Source organism: Haliotis asinina, chromosome 3, assembly GCF_037392515.1.
Source record: "Haliotis asinina isolate JCU_RB_2024 chromosome 3, JCU_Hal_asi_v2, whole genome shotgun sequence".
Lineage (NCBI taxonomy): Eukaryota > Metazoa > Mollusca > Gastropoda > Lepetellida > Haliotidae > Haliotis > Haliotis asinina.
In genome coordinates this window covers 57153211-57179474 of record NC_090282.1, presented here as the reverse complement: position 1 = coordinate 57179474, position 26264 = coordinate 57153211, and the positions used below count along the sequence as shown (strand labels likewise).

The window sequence follows — 26264 nt, the reverse complement described above, 5'->3', positions numbered from 1 at the left end:
TATACACATGAACACAAACCCTGCAATTATCAAGAGTAATAATTACAACTTTGTGTCAATGACAAATTGAGATGGTGTCGCATTGATGCAATGAAATAACAACATGGCTTGACGTGCTGACTAACAGGTATTTTTGACAGGATTGGTGCTGACTATCTGGTAACGGACGCATGAGAATTGACGGTAAAGGAAACGAAACAGTACGACAAATATAAATATGACGACTTTTCATTATGATTTCTTTAACAAATACTGGATTGTGAACTGTTTAGAAATGATATGGACGGATAAAAGCCTTAAATTGAGGAGCTTGAAAAGAGTTGACACGCTGACGTACTAAGATATATTCTAACAAAAGCCATATTTATTAGCTTGCTGTTTACAACGCTGCAGCATGATGAAAGCCTCTGTGCAACAGTTTTAACCGTGACATATCTGCTACAATGCCTTGTAATAACAGTATATTTTTACATCAAATGAAAAGTATCTGTTTCGAGATAACGCAACAATGTAATATTTTAAAATCAATATTTCATTATCACCATTACAACCATGTAAAACAATACATTTATGTTTTTGAAACATCAATCATTATGGCTTCCCACAGCGTAGAAGCTTTACATATGTGCACCACAAGATAACATACAACACACCAGAAGACCTAAGTAGAAACGTTTCGCTTGCTTTCAAAAGTAGCTCCGACACACACAGAGCAATTTGGACATGTGCCATTTTCCTGTTTTGCCTACAAGAGAGTAATAAATCCTCACAATTTGCACATTCGTGAGGTCACTGTTGATGTAGATATAATACTGCAGGCAAGAATACAACAGTGTGATGGACACAACGGTCTGTTACGGGTTCTTTTCCTAGAAACTGGCTACTGCTGGATGTTTTCTTATTATGGAACCCGGTGATGCATTATTGATCGATATTTACGTACCATTCCCATGGCACTTTGTTCCTGCCCCACATGCCTCGACGAAAACGAAAACTCATTGTTTGGTAGAGTGAAAAACGTATTTACTGTAAATACAGCAACGGACGGAAATAAGAGATCACATTAGTTGTTCTTAGAAGCAGAATAAATAACAGTCCATTCTGGCATTTGTTAGTGTCATGATTTTGTCACCAATGCTGTGCAATTGTCGGATAAAAGCAGTTGTTATGTTGCGGCAGCAGCACGCGCATTTACTATCACCGATGCGAAGCAAAATGGAGCAAAAAATTGAGGGTTTACTTATCTAGACATGATTATGTAGTCACTCTCCGATAGGTCGTTGTGCTCCCAGGTCATTTAGCGTGATTTCAAGGTACTGGACTGTTCACAGGTAACATGTTTTCAGCAGCATGGGACAGATGCAGATCAAGCATAATTAAGAGCAGATTATATCGTACCATGTTCCTTGATGAATGTACGTTCTCTGTAGATAAATGACCGGAATTTTGTTGACAGGTGTGTTCCTAAGCGATGGATCAGTAAGCATCTAAGGTAGACCGACTGACTTAACATGACTGTACTCTTTCCGCGTATGAACGTCAAACCGTTTTCAGTCAGAACTGATACGTGTTAGATGTGAACTGCAGTTTCTATTACATGCCAACTTAACTCCATGACCTCAAACCACTGACCACCTCACCGGTGATCGTGATCTCTGCGGGAGTTGATTTGAATCCTTGCTGTTACACAGTTAGTAAAATTACTATGAACTTTCACCATGTCCCATCCTTGCTGTTACACATTCAGTAAATCACAATGAATTTGATTATATCTCATATCCTTCCTGTTACACAGTTAGTAAAATCACTGTGAACTTTCACCATGCCCGATCTTTGTTGTTATATAGGTCCTAATATACTAGTAATAAAACGCATCACTTTATGAAATCCCTTATTTCCGTCTTTAAAATCAGAGAGAGAGAGAGAGAGAGAGAGAGAGAGAGAGAGAGAGAGAGAGCCCGTTTAAGTATAAAATTGCAAAATACAAAAATACAAAATAAAATACAAAAGTTATACAACTATCAAACTATGACCTACACACATGTAAGATTACGCTGTTTGTGAAACAGACAACTACCACCATCAGTTCTTCATGGGTTATTTGCAAATTCATGGATGTTACTTCATAGCACGTGACATAAATCACAGGCAAATGAAAATAAAATATCCATTACAATATATGAACTACAAAAACTACAAACAATAGACCTGAAGTAGCCCGCATGTTCCACATATCACAGATTATTCACATTTGTATTTACAAAGACAAGGTGTAAGAAATGTACAAAATCTACATACCGTGAAAGACTGTAGTACAACTTACTATACACAACCCTCGGATTAATACCTAAATCACTTGCGTCTGTTAACCCTTAAAGGTTTAACGCCTCCGACGCACGTTTGTTTCACCTCATAGGTTTCACAGCCTGAATATACCTCTTTTGTTATGAGGTATCTACACATCGCTGTCGTGGGGTACACTTCGTTAACCCCCAAACTCGCTACACTGACGATTTCGGGGATATGACCACATATCCCCCACATGAGTATTGCACATTTTGTATGTTATGTGAATTATCGTCATTGAGCACATACGCATATTACGCATACATGGATGTCTAATGTCACCCGCAGATCACACAAGTACCATGTACTACCCATTAGAGAGAGGCAACTGTTGTAATGTGTACGAAAGTACGAAAAGTTCTTAGCTCTAGTAGTGTATGTGACTGTTGCTAGGCACGTCACCCTGATAGTGCACCTTGCACTAAAGGTGTTAATAAAGGTCAGTAGGTCCAGAATGACTATGTTGACATTTACTCCAAACATCGCTGACAAATGTTTCCGTGACGTGACAGACAATTTCACAAATTACAGTGCTACGTCCAGCTGCTAACATTAACGTGAAGGCTTATTTCGATATCATGACATATTGTTAGGAAAGATTGTTTTCATTTCGTATTGTACTTGAAACATCTAAATACCCCTCTGCTCTCATACAACGAAATATAATAAATGTTTAACTGTATCTGAGTTGACATCATAACACGCATCTCACTGGAAGGGGAGACCAGCCACTGAATCATAAACCGCACCACTATGATGCCTATCTGTTTGTTCCTAGTCCAGCCGCCCATGGGTCAGGGAGAGGCTACCTCGTAAAGAGAAGATAATGAGTTTGACAACTCTCTCCGTTCTTTACCAGGGGAGGGTCCAGATTCCTTGTTGAAGATATTCAGCATAAGCCTTGCTGCTATTCACAGATGTTCACAGTTGGAAAGCACCTAATCCAGCCGTGTTACATTCAAGTGTTGTGTTTAACCACATGTGATCATCAAATCAGTTAGATGTCACACTATCAAATAAAACGCAAGATTTGCAATTTAAATTCATGATGTAACGAGACACTCAATAAAATTTCACACGTGAAATTCCATATTTTGCTCCTGGTAAAAGTAGAAAAGAGCTTAATCGACGTCGTTCAGCAATAGTGAAATTAATCGATTCCAATACATACCTTCAGGTGTATAGGATGATGCCGGAAACCTCCACTAAACGATAGACGTGAGATGACTGATGTGTACATAATACTGACATGTGTTGGAATGTGAACGAAGCACTTTGTAATGTGAAAATGCAGAAGTCTTCCATCCTAAGTCTGGGCCCAATGATAGACGAGTTGTTTGAAACCCCACTCGTCCTCCTCATCTGCGTCCTTGCACAAATAGCACAGCACCAGATGATATTGGCAATACCGTCCAACTCGTCCCCAACAGTAACATGATAGTTGTCATTGTTGGGAAACACCGTCAATAATTGCAGTCCTATTTAACGTCAAATGATGCCAGAAGAGATCACATATCACAGCGTCTTTGCTTCGAATATCCCCGGGTTATTTCCTCACAAGTGTAACGATTGCAGTGATTAAAGTCGTTGAAAGAAGGTAACTGTCTGAGAGAACACGATGTGAGCACCCACTTACATGTTTCTTCTTGTTTGGAGAACTTTTCATATCCATCGATTCCACTGGATCGGGTGGAACTGTGAATGTACAGCCGAGAGTTAATTTCAAAGATCAAGGAAGACTGGGGAATGAAAATGTGTCTATATGCATGGAACTTCTGTATCTTAGTAATGATTAACTCACACACACAAGACGCATGATGTCACATGTCATATTTCCTTTACTTCCGATGGCTGCATAATCATGTTGCAATTATGGATCATTCCAACATTTAAGTATAAGGTTAGACATATAAGAACCGTTATGGCTAAAACTGATATAGCCAGTTTTGTACATATTAACGTCATACATTCTTCAGCACCTTTTATTCAGCCATCGAAACAGTATAACCTGAACACAAATTGCGTAAATCGATGCTCATGCTATTGATCACTGGGGTATCTGGTCCATTATTTGTAGACTGCAGCCATAAACCTGGAATATCGCCGAGTGCGGCACAAAACGATCTCAACCATACAATCACTAGAAGAATAGCAGCTCATTTGCGACAACCCAGATGGAGAGTGTTGGGTTGGTAGGAAAATGAAATGTGGTATCATAGGTGTTTCTAGAATTTAAACTAAGTTTGATATGCGTGCATGCCAGGGATGCAATATAAAATGTGGAAAAATCAGGTTCTCTCTTCAGATATACCAGGATGTTCAATCTGAATGGTATTCACAAGACTCTGAACAATTATAGTAACAGATTACATGCATTGTCACCGCTTACTCCAATATGATACTTGTAGGGACATTTCAGGTTCAGTTCTAAGCCACTATACCACCTTGAGTTGTTGGTGGGTTTGAATAATGTATGTTTCCTTTCCTTTCAACTGTTTCCTAGAACAGACTGGGAGAAGGTAACCGGTGTAAATGCGCTATTTATTGCCAATTTAGCAATGCAATGGTGTGTCAAATATCCGGTCGCTCTGGCTGCGCTGTGGTGAAGATGATGATAACTAAAAGGGTCCGTGCCAATTTCAGCATAATGGTCACCTATATGTTATTTCTATACACAAGTACATACAGAAAACACATTACAGACATCAATACGTGAAAGAGAATGGGTGAGAACGTTTCAAAGCAAATTATCCTTCAGATGACTTCAAAATCAGATCGATGGCTGGCAGAGATAGACTTGTCAAAGAAAATGAAGACGGAGTCGAAGGCAGGAGAAAATGGATCTTACCTCGCTTAATATTCTGGGAACCTGCCAAAGAGAAAAAGTATAATGACAACACGGAAACGATGATGTTCAGCAGATGTCGATGCAGCGTATTTCCAGTGTCATAGTTCTCAAAGAAAGCTGCTGCTTTACGAATTTAAATACGCCCGTATAAATGCAATGTTGAATAAGGTCGTTTTGTCGTAAACCATGAAACTGATTGTAATCGTGCGGCCTTTACAAATGTCACAAATGTGCTGTGGTGCTCCTTGGTGTTTTCAGGACGAATCTGATCACTTATTCTTTCTGCGAGAAAGCATTGCTCGGCACTCGTAATATCTGTAATATACCGAATACATGCAACATCGTATCACATGTAAACACACCGAGTTAGATTCATGTGTGACTGTGTCTGTAACCCATTTGTCAAGAAAAAATATTTGTCTCGCCATAAATACACATACCCACATGTCTATCTGTTTACCATCACGTACAGATACACTCAGACACGCTTTAAATCAAAGTAAGTGAGTGACAGAATGCCACGGATATATGCATAAATTCCTTTCAAATGCGTTTAGCAGACATGCACGTGTGCCTGTGATTAGTTCATGGCCCGGTAGAAACCTTGATTAGGGTGAGGCGGTATTTCGTATGGATGTAAACACAATATTCTTTTGAACAAAACAATAAACAAAACACGACAACACAATTTTTAAAACCTGATTAGTGAGGTACTTCCTTCCCAGCACACACACACAAAGTGTGAGTATCATACTATGGAATGTCTCTCAGCATTTAACCTTAGGCATAACGAATGCAAACGTAAAGTATCTCGTAAATATCTGTCGAACCTACCCCAAATAGAATTTACTTTCGCATATCTTTAAAATAAATACACTTTGAACTTTCGCATGACGTACCCAACGATACGGAAATACAGAAATATAAAAAGGTTATTATGGGATTAGGTTTTCTGTAAAATATTGCTGAAGGCTACTGTTTATAAGCTTCGCATTAACCTCATGCCCTTGGTCTTTGCAACAAATTTAATGCTACATGTGGGAACCTTGACGTCTCTCATTACGTTTACGCAATAACTTTGTAATCATTTAAAGTCCAAACCTCATTTGAAAATCTTTTGTCGGAAGTTTACTCCAGGTTTTATTTCCCTCTTGAAACCAGAACAGGACGTGATGAGCCACGATCGAAAAATATAAATCTGGAGCCACAATAAAATTACATACGAGGAAATAAAGCAACCATGCATTGAGTAGCTCGAGCTGAAAATGACTATTATACTGGCAATTTGTCACTTAGGTTTGCTGAAGATAATACATCTATCATATTTTGATTGCTATTGGAGGTGCTTACAACGGCACATTGTATTGATCTATGCTACACCTATCAGTATGCATATTTCTTGTGAACTGCGTTATGGGGGCTATAAGCAGGAGATACAGAATCTACCTATATTTTCTAAATATTTGTAGACACGTATGATGAAGAAAGTCCTCAACTACAGAGCTGGTGTCTCAACTCAAACTTGTAAATCATTGCATCAAAGAGTAAATATAATTTTCTGTTACGGTTGATCTGCAGTACCCCAAAGTGAAAGTAATGTTTGTCACGCCGATTCTATATATATATGTAATTACAAATGGTTAATACTTGCTACTCCCCGCCAGTGTATAGACGAAATACAGGCTATGTCTCGCCATATTACTGTCATGCTAGACAACAGTTTGAAGCTGTAACATCCGAGACACTGCATATACCATTACACATTCTTTGGCGATTGATAATTCGTGCCTGAGCACAAAGCAGTTATTACAATGGGTTGTAATCTTCAAGGTTTGAGAATCTAATAACAAGATGCAATGTCAATATCAGCTGACACCATTCCACTTTGAGATAATAAGCAGCACGTGTTCCGTTATTTCAGTAATCGTTGTAATCAGAATTGTGAGAATTATCACTCACTGAACCATAAGCACATTTGTATTGGCATAGTTAATGAAATAACGCTTGACTATACCCACGATGTATGCGAGAAGCGCACTCAAGTGAGGAAAACATGATGCACAGTAATATTTTACTCGGATTATGTCGCCATGCATTTTGCGGAGTTACTAATGACGAGTGGCCACATGGTGCGTTATATGTATCTCCATGTACGACTAAATGGAATAGCTTGTTATTGGCGGTGACAGCATGTCATGGTACACCGATGTTGTGGATCACTGCAAAGAATGCCATTCACCGTCTTGCACAGACCAGCTAAAACATCCCTAAGATTAGTCCAAATACAATTCTATTAAACACTACAAACCCTCACTGAAGCAAAACAGTAAAAAATAAGAAGAAGCGTAAAGAGAAGAAGAGGGAGAACAAGGAGTAAGATTCACCTTGTGTCAATAAACAAATGAACTCTTATAAATTGTGGTGGATTCACATACATTAACTATAATTACTTCATATAATGTATTTCAAATAAATACACTGTATTTCTTAGTGTTTCTTCTTGGCAGCTAGGTATTTCCTTATTCTTGACAGCTGTTAACATTGTGAGATTTGAACTTAAAGGTTCCTTGTCCTTATTGGACGTAATATTGCTACATGGTATTGTATTTAAACATGTCAATAGTGTTGATACATAATTCATCTTCCATTTCTTCCATTTCAACGTGTTGGGAAAATCAAGAGAAATGTGTGACTCTTTATTCCAAAGAGAATAAATATCTCACTTGTCACTTTTTCAAAGAACACTTACCATTCGATACTTCCACTCGGACCCCCGCCATCTGTGAATTTTCCGGTGATTTACACACGTAATTTCCACTATCACTGGCTCTGGTATCTGTGATTTCTAACACACTGCTCATATGTCCACTTGAGGTTCTAGAGAGCATCACAGAACTTAACACTTGTATCCGTTTGTCACCTTGTGTAGTTAGGATGTCATTATCTTTGTACCAACATAACCCGTCCATGGATTCATCAATTAAGCTGGCGTTACAAGTAAGTTTCAACGTTTGTCCTTTCTTAAGATAACTTTCGCCACTTATTTGAATCCCTGAAATGGAAAGAGCTGAAAAATAAACGATCTCTGCATATCAAAATCATTATTTACACTTTCAAAATTGATTTCTGACTGGTGCCACGACCACAACGAAGAGAGTAAGCCCGCCACTAGACGACGTAAAAAGCCATTCCACACTCTCTGGTGTCTTTAGTAATGTCAGAGGTTACCGAAACGAGTTATTTCCCATTTCCAAAGACGCATAGACGTACCAGGTATTTCTTTTCCAAATATAAATACAAAACTATTTCTGTTCATGAGCCATTTTTCATGGATAGCGAAATAGTTTAGCCATTGAGATAGGTATTTTGTTCTTTTTAAAGAAAATATCTTTTACGTTTGCTGCTTCTTTCGCAGGAAAAGGAAATAACTCATTTTCGAGAAAAAACACGAGTACTCCCCATTAGTGAAAGTTTGTACATGCAAAGTTATATGGATGTACACTACATACATACGTACACTGTACCTGAAATATGTTGCACTACAGGAAGTTAAAATGTATTGAAACACCATGCACTTATACATATGTCACTATTATGTACATATCACATATATAGCTATAGGCCATGCGCAAACAACGAAATCTAAAACAGAACATTTCTAACCTCAGCAAAATCAATAACATGCTCGTCAAATGAAGGTGTTGTTAATAATATCTAAGTGACCTTTGTTAGAATGCATTTTTACATATCGATAAGAAAATAGCCCTAGCTATGATTAAATATGCGTGTTTTGTGTCATTACCTATTGATATCTAATTGTACCTTAAAGTATACCTTATTGTCTATTATTCCTATCTGCATCAAACCGAGAATTATCAAATGTAATCGGAACTACTATCAGTTCCTACTAATGGCCAAGATATATGTATCAGTGATTGTACATTGAGATATCTATTTCGTGAAAATAGGCCATTGAACTGTTTCAGACAGAAAGTACGCATGAACATTCTTGTGCTGCGTAAACTGAAATGGCTTTCGTGTGGATCATGGTTGTTCATATGTACAGATTTGTATGAAGACATGAACTTGCAACACATGTTATCCCAAATGCGTACATCAATGGCGATGCTGTTCCCTTCTAGATTATCTGGTCCAGGCTAGATTATTTACAGAACCCGCCATATAGCTGGAACATTGCTAAAACTAGAGTCACTCACTTATCAACCTGCAAACAACGTGTAATTATGCTTCTACTTGTCAGCACTAACAAGTCAGTGGTTAGAGCACACATGGGCTGGTGGTGGTGAGTGATCTTGCATGCACTGATGATTGCATTACCAGAGGAAGAGGTGGTGCTTCTGAACGTGTTAAAGCTGTGGTCGTAGCGTGTGGAATAATACTGATATTGCGTAAAACTCAACTTCAGCTTATGCCTAATATGTCGAAATCATTCCATTACTAACGTAAGTATGTATGCTTTCTATATGCAACCGATAGTTTGTTTTGATATAGAAATGGGTTACTTACTTGGCGCGTCTTTATTTGAATCGTCTGAAATAAGAATCACAAGTCAAATCAATTCAGAATGTAGTACTGAGCAGTCTTGTAATATTTTTTATCTGGTTTTATGAGGTATCATCAGGACATAGCTTTACAAAGAAAGTGTGCCCAAAATGTCATACCCATACAAATATATATACATATATAGAAGTAGTTTCTGAAATAATCACACAACATCTTCTCCTACATTATTTAATTTAGAGAAGGCATTAAGTGAAAACAGTAGAAAATCCATAAAGTATGGGAACACAAGCTGCCATCTTCGGTCGCTTTGAAGCTGAGCACCACTGCGAAGGATGTGACATGAGAAACGCTAAATCAGCACTGTTTTAAATTTGAGTGTGAAAGACCACTAGTCTCTTGTGTAGACCTTTTCTACAATGTCAGTTAACCCACGTCAGACCATCAGAGATCACAAGAAGCATCAAGCTACATTTCACAGATTAGGCCAGTGGTTCCTCAGTAAATGAAATCCCCTGCTTTACGAACCAGTGTCGACGCTTTTGATCTCATTTTGATGGAAATGAATATCTTTGAATGAACATATGGTCCATACGATTAGATTGATACGTATTCGTTTAGGAGATACTTTAAATTGTACTGAGTTATATGTGCTGCACATAATACCGAATTGGAGACAACCTACTATATAGAAGCAAGTTCTTTTTGGACGATTTTAACCTTAAATCGGCTCCATGCATTTAAATCAAACCTATAGCCCATGGATCGCTGATAATATTAACATGAAAGACAGAAACAAGGAAGACTGACGTTATGAAGGTGAAATATTGCTGATGTCAGCGTAAAACAAAATCCATTCATCCACGTAATCACATTTCCTGAAAGGGAAAACAGAACAAAAAATGAAAATTATCCAAAGGTGTCTTTGCAAAATAAATCATGATTACACGTACCTTTGACAGTGAGTTTTATAAGCTGACGCAATTTTTTGCTCCTAAAGCTGACCTGGCATTCATAAGTGGCTGTGTCATTAACATTTGCCTTTTCTATGATGAGATTCCACTGGTCACTGTTAGGCATATGTTCCACGTGAATTCTCTTATCCTTCACCCACGTCTTCGTACCGACGGTAAGAGGCCCAGCCATAGGGAGTTTCCTCCATACAACCTGATGACAGATATAACATGAATCATAACACATGCAGAATGTGATACAGGTAACGGAGAAGTTACTGTTCTATCTTGATTTAACATTTTACAGAGGCATATGTCGTCTCCAGCTTAGGTGCTTTGTTGGTGTTGGAACAGTTAGATTAATATAGAGCAATGTTTTACCTGACTGCTGCCTACATACCGCAAACAGATCACACGGTGGAGGTAACCATTCCAAGGTACAAACAAGACAACAAGCATGCAAACACAGTGTTCCAATTCATTCGTTACGGTAATTGCAGACAAAGGCAACCAAGCGATGAGAGAAGTGTTCAAGGAAATCGTGACAAATATGCATAACGGTATGTGTAGTTAGACAGAGTATAGAGATTTTGGCACGACTACAATTTCCTCAATAAAGTACACGCGACACCACACATATATTTGTACTGTTTAGAACGGTAAAATACTACACGTTTCATTTTCCAAAGATAATTGAAGCTGGCTGTCCTTCCGCCCAGTTACATCGCTCTCTGTTAAGAAATGCCCACCCTGCTTCAATATATCAAAAGGTAATCAAGTTGCACACAAACAATGCTTCTGGAAGCAAGTACAGCGTAAAATATCTGCAGGAGTAACAATGCCGATGCAATAGTTGTTTCCCTCTGTCATACAGTTCACTTTGTCATTACTATCATCGTTTCCACATGTTCTGACCATGAAGCTCATTTTATCCTTGCATTCAGCTCTGCTGCTCATTACAAGCCGTCAACATGTGTACAGCATGGGGAACAGTGATAACCTGGAGTTAACAAGGGTGCTTAAGGGAAAAATAGCTCCTTATTCTATCGATAGTTTTGGTGATAATTGAATTCTATATCTCCACATTGCCATCGATGTGAGGAGTAGTCTCAAAAGAAAATGCGTCACTATAGTGAAGACGTATAGTTTATAATTAAATCTGAAACTGAAGACTGCCTGTAGAATTGAAAAAGAAATGAAATTGAAATTTAAGAATAGGTGCTATGCTGGTTGGTTCTGACTTTGTGTATATGTCATATGGTATAGGATTTTTGTATAGCGCACATATCCAGGCAACTAGTGTATCTGTTTTATATGACAATGATTCTGTTCATGGTCAATGTACAGTATAACACTATTGTCTAAATAGGACGTCATATATAACAAGCATGTTTCTGACAAATATTTGGTCTCAATTCAGTTCGATATAGGTATAAAATATGTAGCTGTTTTCTAGCTTGTCCAGAAGAAACTCGTAGAACTGACACATATCAAGAATAACTCAGTATCATGTTCTCACTGAACTCATTGGTGCGTTATTGTCTCCATATGGACAATAGTGGCACAAACGATAACGTCTTTGTAACTGGCAGAAGTGTTTGAAGATGAAGACGTTCCAAACATGAAACTGATGATGAAAGATGGGATTCATATAATCAGTTTTTACAGGTGAAATCAGGTGAACAGATTAATGAGGCTATCGCCTACATACGGACCACCGAGTCGTCATCATGGTATTTTCAGTTCAATCACTGCCCACCAGTTTCTTGGCAGCAGATTGAGTCACCAACAGACCTTTTGCCAGTCTGGGGATACCTCAACAACATCTCTTTAAATCAGTCTATAATCAGTAGAAGCAATTCAGCTGCCACAGGAAAAGGAGTATTTCTGTTACGGATGATTTAACGTACAGACATATCCACCAGACTATCGTAAGTGGAGTGTGGTAGACGTGAAATGGAGCGTCTTGACCTTTTTTGTCTTCACTTGCTAAATATGTCGTATTTCTCACAGAGTGAAAGTTCCTGTTTATCAAACAGTCAATAAAACTGAATCTATACTCTATAGTCCCGTCTTTCATTTCGAAATGAAAAGAACCATCTTGATTCAGCAGTTAGCGTGTGAAAGGCTTGTCTGTTTGCATGAATTTGCAATATGTAGGTTTTATACTTGGAGCGCATATCTTTGAGCTCTTGACCTACAGTATTGAATTTAAGGAAACTTGACTTCTTCCCGCACATCTTTAGGAATGTTTTTAAGACATGCATATTCAACTGTGTGAATTTCTGTCATACAGCACTGAGCTGTATGTATAAGCTTGTGGCAAGTTCCTTTCGGTCAATTGCCATCACTGCGGTTCTTACAAACACGAAGGAGGCATGCTATTGCAACCACCCAAGCCATTGGTCTTCACGGCGTGGTGAAATGCGAATTACTATTGTGAAGATGGACACGTCATGGTGCGAATACCTTGCCTCAAACCATCACTCTCTCTCCAATCGAATTTGGTTGGCAAAGTTAACATCTGTCTTGTTCCTGTAGCCTCTGAACACGCTGGCAGCTACGAGTTAAGAGTAGAGTAAAATTGCTCTTGTCTGCACGAAGTGTTGTTGTCGATAGGCATGGCATTTCAGTCAACATGGGGATAAAACATTGGCAGCATTCCTATTCCGTTCCATATTAAAGGTGAAATAATGACAAGAATATGTACGCAAAACTAAACATCATCTGCACGTTTTACGACATGTGCGGTTTGGGCATTTACAGGATTTATTTTTTCGTCCTAAAACAAACGCCCTTCCTCTATACAGACCAGTGTACATTCAGCAGTGATCGATCGAAGTCAGTGATCTGGGGTTATTGCAATGGACGCAAATCGCTATTCCTAGAGATTGAAGAGAGGCTAGTAAATGGGGAAGAGGGATTACATGAGTGGAACTGAGTGGAAAAGACAAAAAATGTATACCGTTAACCCTGGGAATCTACGCAAGCAAAACCAATTATGAAGATATCATTTACATGCTTGAATAATATCGTTAAGAATTGATCCAAAATGCACCAATACCGAGAAATAAGGAATTCAGTGTTCGACTCCACATGTGGTCATTGTAACCTAGGGAGGGGGGTTTACACAGACATCCCATATAGTAATTGGAATCCAGCACAGCCAGAGTAGCATTAACACCCTTGCAAGTATGTCGATGCCGTTGTCGTTGTAAATAAAAAGGTATTTCCGCTAGAAGAGATTAAACGATGCTGATGCAGGGTAAAAATATATCTTCTCCTTCCCCTTGAAGTAGAGTAAGGTGACGTGGTCTCATCATGGGTTGCCCAATAAGACATAGACACCATTCTTGATGCATGGTGTATTTCATGTGACATAGCTTTGGTTATCACGAGGTTCCAGACAACGATGACCACATGCTCCAGAGAGAACGGACAGCATGATACGAGGATCGGTTTACGTGTATTGACTCCTTACTGACAAGGTGTTTTTTCAAGCTGGCAGGTGACTGTGGATGCCACGCCATCACAGACATAATCTGTCTCTTAACTTACACTTAGTGTTCCCGCAATGGACATAATCTTTCAAAATTACTTTGTATGCAGCTTGCGTGTACGGTGTAGATTCTTCTCGCTGATCAATGCTACGGCGAATTAAATCAGCGAGCTTGAGACAGAAAACGGAAAAAAGTAACTCTTCTCTTGGACCCACAATTGCCACCATGTAAATCACTTTCTCACTGTTTATGACAGTTGGAACAATTATTATTTCAGCTTCACATAGATATGCAAAACTAGTGCAATAATACAAGAGTTACAGGTTTCTGTTTCGTTCTATCTTAGCTGGCTCAAATAGAGTATGCCGAAAACATAGTGGGAATGATGGACACATATGGTATTAGCAAATTATATGATCATCGTCCCAGCTGGGGAGTAGACGATCAGTTCTAATGGGTTCTAATAGTGGATGTGATGATATGGTGTCACTCTAGGTCATAAAGGAGACGGGTGTAAATTGGACTTTGAATAAATTACAGCCAAGTCTTTTCGCCAAACATTCATGAATTCCATAAGGAATGACCAGCGAGTCGACTCGTGTCAGCTTGACATATGTAACACACTGGTGATTGGTTGAATTATACGTCTGTCAGTGACGTTCCCCCTGGATTCCCCCTGCATCACTGGGGGGAAGGTCTTGATTGAACGCTTACCATAGCATGACAAGGACATTTTGCTGTTAGACTAATCGGGTCACAATCACTGGTAGGACGAGTTTCTATATATCATGTTGAACAATGAAACCTTGCAGGTCTTTAGGATATCATTGCAAGCCCATCTATGGAACCATCCACCGGAAATCGGTCGTGTTATAACGTCCATACAACGCTAATTAAGAGGTCACACTAGAGGTCATAAAGAAGCCTGGATCAAGTCGGAATGTGCACACATTAGGACCACCTCTTTCGTGGACATTTACGCATTCCTTTAGGCATTTTGGGGTGGAACTTCAGAACGAATCTTGGTTCGTTGGAAAATTCGATATCAGTTAGCGTCGATAGTCACAGCGCTAATGGTAATATAATCCTTTCCTCAAGATTCATATGACGTGCTTTTAGATGTAAGATGACACCTTAACGGTATTCATTCATACAGACGAATCTGCACTTTCTGAATGTCGTCTCCGGCCACGTATGTGAGAGACAGTTTGCAACCGAATTCTTAATGCTATCGTTCTGTCCATCGACATTGTATCTCCTGGTATTGGGCCAAGAGTCTACTGATGACAGATTGAGAAACATGTAGAGGTTCGGCAACAATATTCTGTAGTAAGATGTGATCACCTGCTAGGGGTGACTATTAAGGGGGAACAACTATTGCAATAGTCTAGTGCAACATACTACAAAATTTTGTTGTGATAGCGATAGTCTCCTGCGACCAACTATTGCAGTACTATTGCAATCGTACTTTTTCCTCTAGGGGAAGCCCAGATGAAGTTGAAACATAGACTAAATGAAGCTGCAAATCTGAATACGAACATCCTATGCTTTGCGCTTTGTTTTTATAAAAGTGAAGACAATTTCAAAGCTATCGATGCAATGAAAGTTTTTCGCATCTACCATCCATTAATTGCTATCGGAGGCTCAATAATGGAAAACAATGGATACTTCGATGCATCGTTACAGCCCTACCATCTGCAATGTATCTATGATCAAACATGCATAACTGAATATGCTCATTTTGGTGTCCTGTATAGTTTTGTTCCAGAAAAACGATAACTAGTTCTGAGTGACAATGGTAAGCCCCTTGTATGTGCTATCCAAAGTCACTGTCAAAATTTTGAGTTTCTCAAAATGATGTCTTCGAAAACGTACTTGCCACATCAATCGCTTACTTTTATTATTTTGGTGTATCTTCTGGCAGTATCACTGTGCTTTAATTTCCACCTACTTTTGCATATCATATTATCTTTAATCGGGGCGTGTAGAAATACCCTACTTTGGATGTATCTGGTAATGGTAAAACCATTCAGTATTAGATATTGTTTAAGATGAGGAAACAGTCGTCGATACCGGACTCATTTGTTTGTGGCAGAGTCGTTTCAGAAGAAACACCCTTCTATAGAAAGAAAATTGATGCATGCAACTCTTACAGTATCATCTAAGGATGTCTGTGGTCTGAGATTGATGGTAAGGATATTATCCTTCAGCTACAAATGATGAATGTAATGTCAGTTTCTATGAATAGAAGAGGATATTACATCGACCCCATCTTAAATGAAGGCATTGAATGTTTAAATGGACATAGAACGAATTATTCCTCGCGTACAAAACGCAAAGTCTGTGTGATGGGTGATCAGAACTGACGACAATTATACTTGTGTAAGTGTCAGAGGCTTTCAGTCGTTACGGAAATGGGTTGACATATTTTATAAATTGAGGCCACTAGTCATAAAACACGGCGTACTTTCTACTTATATGTAACCAGCAAAAACGTAACTGAAATCTCCCCAGAACCAGAAAGTTCTCAGTCTGAATTTAAAATGCCAAATCACCGTCTGGTATTTTAATTTGTCCAGAGAGGCTTTGCAAAAGCTTGAAGGGCATTTGGGGATTATGTCGAACCCATGCAACGAGGAATTATTCAAGAAAAGTAAGTAGACACCGGTTGAAGCCAAGCGTAGTGAGTCAATGACAGGGGAATCCCTCATGACTCCTAAATCTTCGATCAGGAATCAGCTAGACACTCTGCCGATTTTCAGTTATCATTCCAGGCCATTTAGCAATCCAACTGCCCAGATATAAAGGAATAGAGTGGTTTGACCCCAGGGAATTCTCCCAAAATTGCATAGAGCATTTCATTGTGTGCTTTATCATGAGTGCTTAAGATAGGTCAAATAAGGACATTATACTTGAACTTACGATTGATCTCATATAATTCACTATTTCTATCTTTATTTTGCTGAAATTGATATTACAACTTGGAAGCAATTAGACCTTGGCCGTTTTGTTCAGCATAACCATTACTTTCGTTTTGAATACCAAAGAACTTTGCCCATTTACCTCATCATTATCTACGTTTCTGGCCCTGTCACGCACCAGACGGAAAGTTAACGTGTATATTTTTCACTTCGCTAAAACGCGTACAGATTTCAACAATAGCACACCTGAGGTTTTTTGCATCTTTGAGATAACATACTTCTTTCAGATACACCAAGGTCTAATAGATATGCTTTGATGTTTAATTGCAAGGAACGAGATCCCATCTGACAAAAAAATGCCAATACTGCTTACCGTTCGTTCACCAAGATTCTGAACAGAGCAGTACAGTATCGCCAGATCTCCTTTCTTGTGGTTTATCGAGCCTGACATCGTTGTAAACTGAGGTTCCCGCACACGGATCTCAGGAGAGGCATTTCCTAGCAAAAGAGAGACAGAAATGTACAGAACATCAATAAAGTGAGACCTGAAACATTTAATTGTTGCATATGGAAGTGATCGAGTTTGGTTATACTTAGTACCTCGTAAATGGTAAAAGCCCAGATTATTCCTGACATAAATACAGTCTAGGTCGGACAGTTTTGCTAGGTAAAACGTCTTCCAATGTCAATATATAATGTACCATGTAGCTGTATCTTTTGGCATAAATATGTTTACCATTAATCTTGTCAATACTGCTGTTTGAAGACTTCAGTACACATTCATACGATTTTTAAATACCATATCCAATATAGGTCCATCCCTAAAACCATAGACGTAGAGGTAAATACTGTAAATATAACGTTAACGGTATTTGGATCTTTCCGCATAATCAAGTCATCCTAATTTGTGCTCATGTCCGAATAATGCAAAACGTTGTTAGCTGATGCTAAAATTGATTTTGAACAAAAAATCTTAAGTAAAAAGATTGGGCGTTTGGCAATTTAGCACCTGCCTGTCAGGCCTATACAATTAGATTCATCCCAGTATGTAAATTACATTAACGTGACTCTGGGACATGTCACAGTCTGAAATAGACAGGGCCCAAGGCTAGTTACCTACCATCGACCAGAAGTGCCCCCAAACGTATATGACACGCACGACATTTACTGTCGAAGTGCCCATGGGCAGTAGTGTGTAGTAAACACACGCTTAGGAAATTATCTGAGCACCATCAATAATATGAATATGCATATGTTGCTGGCGTGCGTCTAAGTAACCATTATTGACCACATGAAGCACTTTATTTTAAGCAAAGTGCATGTTAACCACGTACTCCTTTTGCGATACATTGCATTAACAATGTTAAAACTTTACGTTGTATTTATCTGGAAAAGTTGTCGTCAAAATTGGAAGCATCATTTAACCTGGAGCAAGGTCTTGAAAGTGCTTTTACGATGCTGTTACGGAAGACCATTTCTGTACTATTAGATAATTTGATAACATTTCACTGTCATTTGGCTTCTCCATCGTCAAGCAGACTGTCATTGGGGGTAACTCATATTGGACTGTGTCCGTACGTCTTCGGGACACCGTAAAGGCTAGAAACACGACTGTGGGTTCATCGTACCAATAACAAACGACGTGGTAATCTGGAAATACCTTCATCTGGTCTATATTACATGCTCGGCAAAACATCCCAAGAAATCTATTGCAGATATTGGAAACAAGAACAAACTGTTACAACGGTTATGTTTTCTGTTGGTTCCTAATCTGTGTAATTGTATTATGCATGCTGATAATACGATTGACTGAAACAATGTGTGTGTGTTGAAAAGGTTGTTCGTCAATAATACAACATCTGCCTAGTGTATTTTTAATTACATCTTATAACGTATTCATCATGAAATATGCTTCTTTGTACACCCATTGTGATCCTGACGTGTGTATACTTCTACCCAAATCACCATTAATCTGTTGGACAGCAACCTGCGTTAAAGTGTTTTCGTCCCATGACTATAGGGAAGATCGTCATATGTATTTATTTAAAAATTTGGGACCACACAGAAACAAGTTACTTCTCTAGAAAAGGGTTGTTTTGGGTTGTTTAATGGCTCGCTCGTCACTGAAAATAATATTTAGTAATAGACATTCCAGATATTGACACACTGAGCTACGATGTACACGACTGGGATTACGATAAAAGTCCACGAGCATGGCCACCTGATTCCATATACGGAAATATGGAAACGAAAATTATGTTTGTTTGGTCAGTGCTGCACCCAAGGTTGTATCATTTATTTGTAAGTCACCTGCAAAGTATGGCGTTTTGGCAATTGAGCCAGTGATCAGCAGCATGAACATCTGTTCACGCCATCTATTTAAGCCATCGAGCCGGACCATCCTGTCCCGTTAGTAGCCTTTTACGACAAGCATGTTTTTCTGAAGACCAATTCTAACCCGGATATTCATAGATGCTTAAAACTGAAAGATTGACCAATCGCTTCAAGGCATACATACCACAACAGGACAGTAATAACACTGATCATTACAACGGCCTTTAATGTTTATATATTTGGAATTGCAGAAGTATCATTAACTATATGGTCTGAAACAAAAATCAGTGTTTTCAATACTTCAAATAGTAAAGCATTAAATAAATAAATAACACATACACAGAGTGAGAGAGAGAAAGAGGAGAGAAAGAGAGAGAGAGAGAAAGAGAGAGAGAGAGAGAGAGAGAGAGAGACCAGCACACTATTCCAAAGATCACGTGTCCAGACTAAAAGTCTTTTCGTAGGTAAAAAGTCTCATTGCACGGGTTATACTGAGCTTGTGATGTGCTGACAAGAAGCAACGCTAATAATCTTACCTAACACATAAATGTCGTTTTCTGACTGGCTAAACGTTCTTCTATTATTTTCAATGTACCTCAGTAACCAGCGATGTAGTCCGCTGCCAATGGCAGCTCATTTGGTACTTCATGGTAGTACTTCTTTGTCTCGAATAACGCTGAATCACGCATGATGCTTGGAAATTACCGATATTTTACGAATGCAAATCGCCGGCGGGGGGATAACTCTAAATTTGTTTTTCTGCAAAATCTATCGAGAACTAAGAAAACGTTTGCCTGGCATTCCAATAAGATTCTGGAAGGATAAACACGTTGTCCAGTGGTCCCTCAGGTTGATATACCCTCGATGTCTGTTTATGTTCACCATCGTGACCAGTGAACAACTTATGATAGGTATTTGCATTGGACAGCTCATGGCCGTTTGCCTTTGAATGACTATACTTACGATGGAGAGCTGTAAGACATTGTTTTTGTCAACAGCCAAAACCTTTTACATAGCTCCTCTGACGACAAAGAAGTAAATTATTCACGTTAAAAAGCAAGCACACATGTGAGGTGGTGTAAGAGGTTGAAAATTGTTGAACGGTTCTTTAACACAAACTTCAGGCTTAGTGGCAATATACAGCTTTAATGGTTGTCTTATATATTATACATGCCCATCCCTACCCTAATTGCTTTGAAAACGCCGAAATGTTATGCGAGAGACTTTCGTTTCGTTTGAACTTATCTCGTGTGTTGCGTGAGGGCAGGGATTTAGGTGCTGTTGCTCCTCTTTCAACTAATATTTGAGTCAGATGTGATTTAGAAAAGTGTGATCAATATTATTCAACGAGCATGACAGTGCTAAGATAGTCAATAAAACGTTTCTCTTTGAATCCTGACAAGCTTTTTCTAATGAATATACACGAAACCATTCTTGTTAGCCTGTTCAGAACGCAGAAACTGTCGATAATGTCACTCAACGTTAGAATATATCCTTGTTCGCTGTCTCTCATTCCATGTCCACACGTAATTTGAATGATAAATAATCAAAACCGTTAAGCTAATAGGTACACACATTAGACAAATTCTAGAGGAACAAACACGCACCATTCGCTTGCAATGTCAGCATCATGCATGCCTCTCTTTAATATCCTATATTTGGAAGTATCCACAATCCGCTTGTCTAACTATCACATGGCAACAAGACATATGTTCGAGTTTTCATCACCTGGTCATATATTTTTCTGCAAATGCAACTACTGAGTTCAACTTCATTGACATAAATCATGTCCTTCTTAATTTTAGTTGAATGCAACCACGTGTTGTGCTGCACACAAGTATGTACACATCAATGATGAAAGTATAAATTTGTTTTTGAAAGTTTAACGCCTTGTCTGTTATCTTTAATGTCACATAAACAAAAAATATAATGGGATATATTATTATCAACTCGCTGAAGGAATTTCTGTTCAAATGGTTAGACCGCTGCCCGACTAAATGGTTAGTGATCAGTGTTAGTGTTAGTGATCATTAACATCAGATCTGATTCCTACATTTAATGGTTTCAATCTCCGTCTGACATCTTTTACTTTCAAGACAGAAATGCATCTCAGTCAATTGTCCCTAGTATGGTGATCTACCTTCAGTTATTAGCAATCTACAGCCCATTTTTATATTGTATTTTCCTCTATAGATAAATTGTTTTAGGTATAGTTACTAGTTTTACATTCTTTTCTGTGATATTCTAGTTGTTTTACTGTCCCTTGTTGACAGTTTTTTATAATACATAATTTATGTATTCCATTTCAGTGTTTTGTCCCCGTCACGATATGGATGAAATACTGCCGATGTGACGTTAATTATTAACTCACTCACTCACTCAGTCAGTTGCACGATATATCATATGATTAAATTTCAGGATCATCATATCAACATTACTTTCAAGAACATAGTACTGACAAATTACATAAGCATCTGGGACCATATATATGTGATATACTGACCATATTTGATATATTGATGTGCCAAACAAGCGAATGATCCTCTGAAACATCAAATGCCACTGGTCGTTTCAAAACGTACTGCGAAAGGCAGTAGTCACCGCTGATTTCTGGAATAGTCCAATACACATCAAAGACACTGGAACCGATATATATAGTTACATTTCAAGAAGAACACACAAATTCGTATTCATTTTAACTCCAGGGCTAAACATTGTAATTTGTAGACTGTTTGAAAGTGAGCCACTGTGTCTGTGGAATTATGGCCTCCATAAATTTACATAATGTCGTGTACAAACTCATTTCCCAGGTAGACGATGGGAGCAGTGCAGTAGTTGACAAACTTCAGTCAAAGTTGATAAAGCCAGTCTCAAAATGAGGAGACAATTCACCATTGGAACTTCTAACATTTACTTCTGATTCCCATCATTTCTACATGTTCTAGGTTTGAAAAGGAATGGCTATTTACAACTCCATCATAGACATATTTGCGTAGATCAAAACCTTTAGGATAGTACTGGTAAGCTCATTTTAAAGGTTACTAGAATGCGTGGGGATTTCGTAGCAGTAGTCGTCGTATGGCTTGAGTTTAGGGTGATTTGGACAATTAAGGGTTTTGTTGCGCCCTTGACATCAAATGTGAACTAGAAGACCTGTGCAAGGATTTTGTGATCATTAAGGAATCTGATAAGTGTTCCCTATTTCAGTTCTGAACTAAGAACTCATTCCATACGAAAGGTGATCTGTCAAAATTAGAGCAATCTTTCAGATAAAAAGCAATACACAATGTTTTTACATTCAAGATTTTACAAGGGTTCACTGTCTCGCTGCATTTTAATTACATGATTATATGCAGGGGAGACCTCTTCATCAATGGCAGTGTGATGTGCATTTAACAAACAGTCTCTTCAACTTCTTACATTTCTACCGTTCGGTGCGAACTGTTTTGTTTTATTAAAGGCACATCGTATTCATATGTCTTTAAGTAAAATTATCAGTCTGGAACAATGTTGAAACCATTTGGCTCGCGTCTGATTTCTGATTTCGTTATTTCAGGTTATTGCAGGACAGATGTCCACGTATCTCAACCTGAGCTGGATTCCAAGCAATACCACATATGATATTCCACAATGACAAGAGTCCAATAATGTTCAATATGAGTTCAATAATGTATCGATTTTATTTATTTGAAACCATAAAGGTGTATTTTGAAATGACTTGGTAGCAGGTGAAACAAAATATTGCAAATAGTCTTCATACCTTACCGGTAGCGGACTGGAAAAACTTTCTCAAAAGATGTCATTTGTCCACGTAGCGATTTCATGACACAATCACTGTAACTGGAACACACTGTAACAACTTCAGATAGATTCAGAATCGTATTTCCGTCACTGAAAATTGATTTGACACTCTGTCCGCGTCTTGAAATATCATTCTGAAAACGTTCCGTATTTACTGAGTGTATATTAGTCTATAATAACTGGAGTAATGACGAACCGACAAAGTAGTTTCCAATAACGCTACTGGAAGTATGATTAAGTTGATCTATGAAATGGCGGTTTTACAAAGAAAGGGATATTGCAGTATTGATTTAGATCTGCTAGTTTGAAGTTTAAGACCACTATTCAACCAGCTGCCTTATGCTTTAAGCAGTCTTATTCAGCAAATTTGCCTTATCTTCACCTGTATCAATTAGTCACACATATCGTAACCAGCCAAACACAGACTTTCCAGTGTATCAAGAAAATAGAACTCGCTGCTGGTTTGTCAATGGGAAGTTTTTTTATATATCCTACGTGGGATTCAAAAGTTCAGCAATCAAACAAATGTTTTCTTGTGTAAACAAAATCGCAGATCATAGGTGGACGAAGGGCACACTTCTATATTCCAGTCTTGTGAATGTTCGGCTTATGTTTCTGGTTTTGAATCATTTCTGGGAGGGCAATGTCACGCCATAGCCTCTTTACGTCAACTTAAGTCAACTTACGTCCACTTACGTCAACGATCGAATAATTTTAATGATATGTCAAAATGTCTGCCTTGTTAAATATATTTCCGGACGGCAGCGACATCATCACAGACGTGAGGTCCATCCAGGATGTCAATTTACCACGTACCTATCAATAGCATCAAACGTTACATTACGGCTAAAGTGACTGCACTATATGGCCAGAGTGTCTCTCATTACCTCCAACGTCAATTTTAAATAGTTTAATCTTATTAACATGAATACTTCGGGATTCCTGATACAGACCATTGCGATTATAACGAGCTGCCAGGGGTCCGCATTTCAGATGCATGTGCAAACTGAATAACTGAACAAGTGTCCGGAACAAAAGCATCACTTCGTATATCTGTCAGTTCGTTACAAGCGCTTTTGCTATAAACGTAATTGACGTATTTCAAAACGTGTATATTGTGTGTTTTATGTTAGCCCTTGCTTTTAAATACAACTGAGGTCAGGCCCGCTGACTTGGCTGATTCATGGCATGATATCCCAATTGCGTATATCGATGGTTATGCTGTTGATCACTGTATTGTCTAGTGTCGTATCGCCTACGGGATTATTGGCAGACAGCCGCCATATAGCTGGATCATTGCTGAGTGCGGCGTGGAACTGAAGTGAGTGTTTCGGACACTCTTGAGAAGAATGTAATTTTGCAAGGAATGATGTTTAGTAAATCCAGTTTAGTTTACCGGGTTGTGTAAAAGTTTACAATGACAAACATGTACTATAACTGCATGATTTCTAATTGTGTAAGTCGCCAACATTCTGCCAAAGAACACTGCTACACAATAGAATAATTGCTACACGTTTATCTCAGAATCAGCTGTTAAGAAATGCGATACAAGATCTAATCATACAACTAAAAGCACTCCTCTTTAAAATCATACACAGCAACGAACAACATTTAAACGTACAATACGTACAATGTACACATTCTGTAAATCAGTGATGAAGGGGCAAGAAGTAACCCAGAAATGTTTTGTTGTAAGTATAAAAGAAGTTGTAGATCCATACCACACGTTGGTATGTTCACTTCCAACCTCTGAGTGACCATAAAGTATCTGATGCTGTAAGTAGCAAACGTCTATCGAAATATCTGTGCAATGGTCCTAAGATTGTATACAAACAAACATGGGACATACAGAGTGAAAGACACAACAATGTGACAGACACATACTCGCTAACTGTCATGGAACTTCCCATATGGCATCTTTGGCAGCCTCTTTCAAATCCAAAAGAAAGGTTAATGTCACCAATGCGTAGATCGCACGTATGTACAAACTGACAACCAAATACTTTTAAAGGTAAGATGACAAGCCAACGCAGAGCTGAGTTGGACAAACTTGTCAACTAATTGTTTGATAACCTCCTCCGTCCAAATGTATGGTCCATGGACGCAAAACATTATTGAATTTAAACACCACTTTCACGCGGCATAGCTCCCCTCAAATATTTATTTGGTTCCTGTACTTCCTTTTACAAAACACGCTGTGTGGGTTTACAGCGATTTGTTATTAATACTGTAAACCTGTCATCAAAGTCAGCCTATTTGTTGTCGAGGGAGAATTTATCACACTAATATCTGTAATGGTGCACGTTAGAAATACAAATCGTTAATGCTTCTAACTGTGTGAAAAGAAGAGAACGGTTTTTGTAACAGAGACAAGCAATTTACGAGAGTGCAGAGTCCCCACAAAAAGATTGTCTTTGAAAATATATATTTTTTATGTGGATCCTGGTAGCCGTCGATATGTGTTTGCAATTATAGGAAAAGGGATCCGAGGACTGTGAAAGGAAATATGCTTTAAGTCTTTCTTTTTAAGTGGGTGTACATGCAATAAAACCTAATTTCGAGTGTCTCTTAATTCCACTACTTGGCCTTTGATTTCTAAATTGAAACATGCAATGTGGACACTTGATATTTGAAATCGTAGAAGGATTCTCACTTAAGCAACATGTTAAGAGCACATTTTAAAACCTTTTTGACACATTCTGTAACGTTCCATTTCATGTGTTAGTGCAATAATATCTCCCACACATACACTTGGAACTTAGAACAAATAACGCAAGATTTCCAGGATATTAAAGTGTAGGTTATAGATTTTCGACTCGGGTCAATAGACGGTGTTTGCTCTGATCTCTTGGCTATTGGTCAAAGTCTCTCGAAATTCATAACAAATGATTTTTGCGTTTCCGAGTAAGCAAGGTGATCGATTAAAGTGCTCACATGGGCAGACAATTTATCAAAAACGGCTGGAGGTGAAGTTCTAAACATACAAATGTCGGAGTATATAATGTTTGTAATGTCTGATGTGTCAGGGAGATATCTTACT

General features: G+C 38.4%; 1 protein-coding gene across 1 annotated transcript in view; it reads right to left on the bottom strand.

Moving 5' to 3' along the window:
• Positions 1 to 3892: 3892 nt before the first annotated feature.
• Positions 3893 to 26264, bottom strand: part of LOC137276921 (zwei Ig domain protein zig-8-like) — a 52860-nt gene continuing 30488 nt past the window's right edge. The window contains exons 3-8 of the mRNA XM_067808568.1: positions 17463 to 17587; positions 10669 to 10882; positions 9722 to 9745; positions 7944 to 8261; positions 5195 to 5215; positions 3893 to 4041 (exon numbers count right to left, since the gene is read on the bottom strand). Of these exons, the coding sequence (XP_067664669.1) occupies positions 3893 to 4041; positions 5195 to 5215; positions 7944 to 8261; positions 9722 to 9745; positions 10669 to 10882; positions 17463 to 17587 (851 nt within the window). The remainder of the gene's footprint in view (positions 4042 to 5194; positions 5216 to 7943; positions 8262 to 9721; positions 9746 to 10668; positions 10883 to 17462; positions 17588 to 26264) is intronic.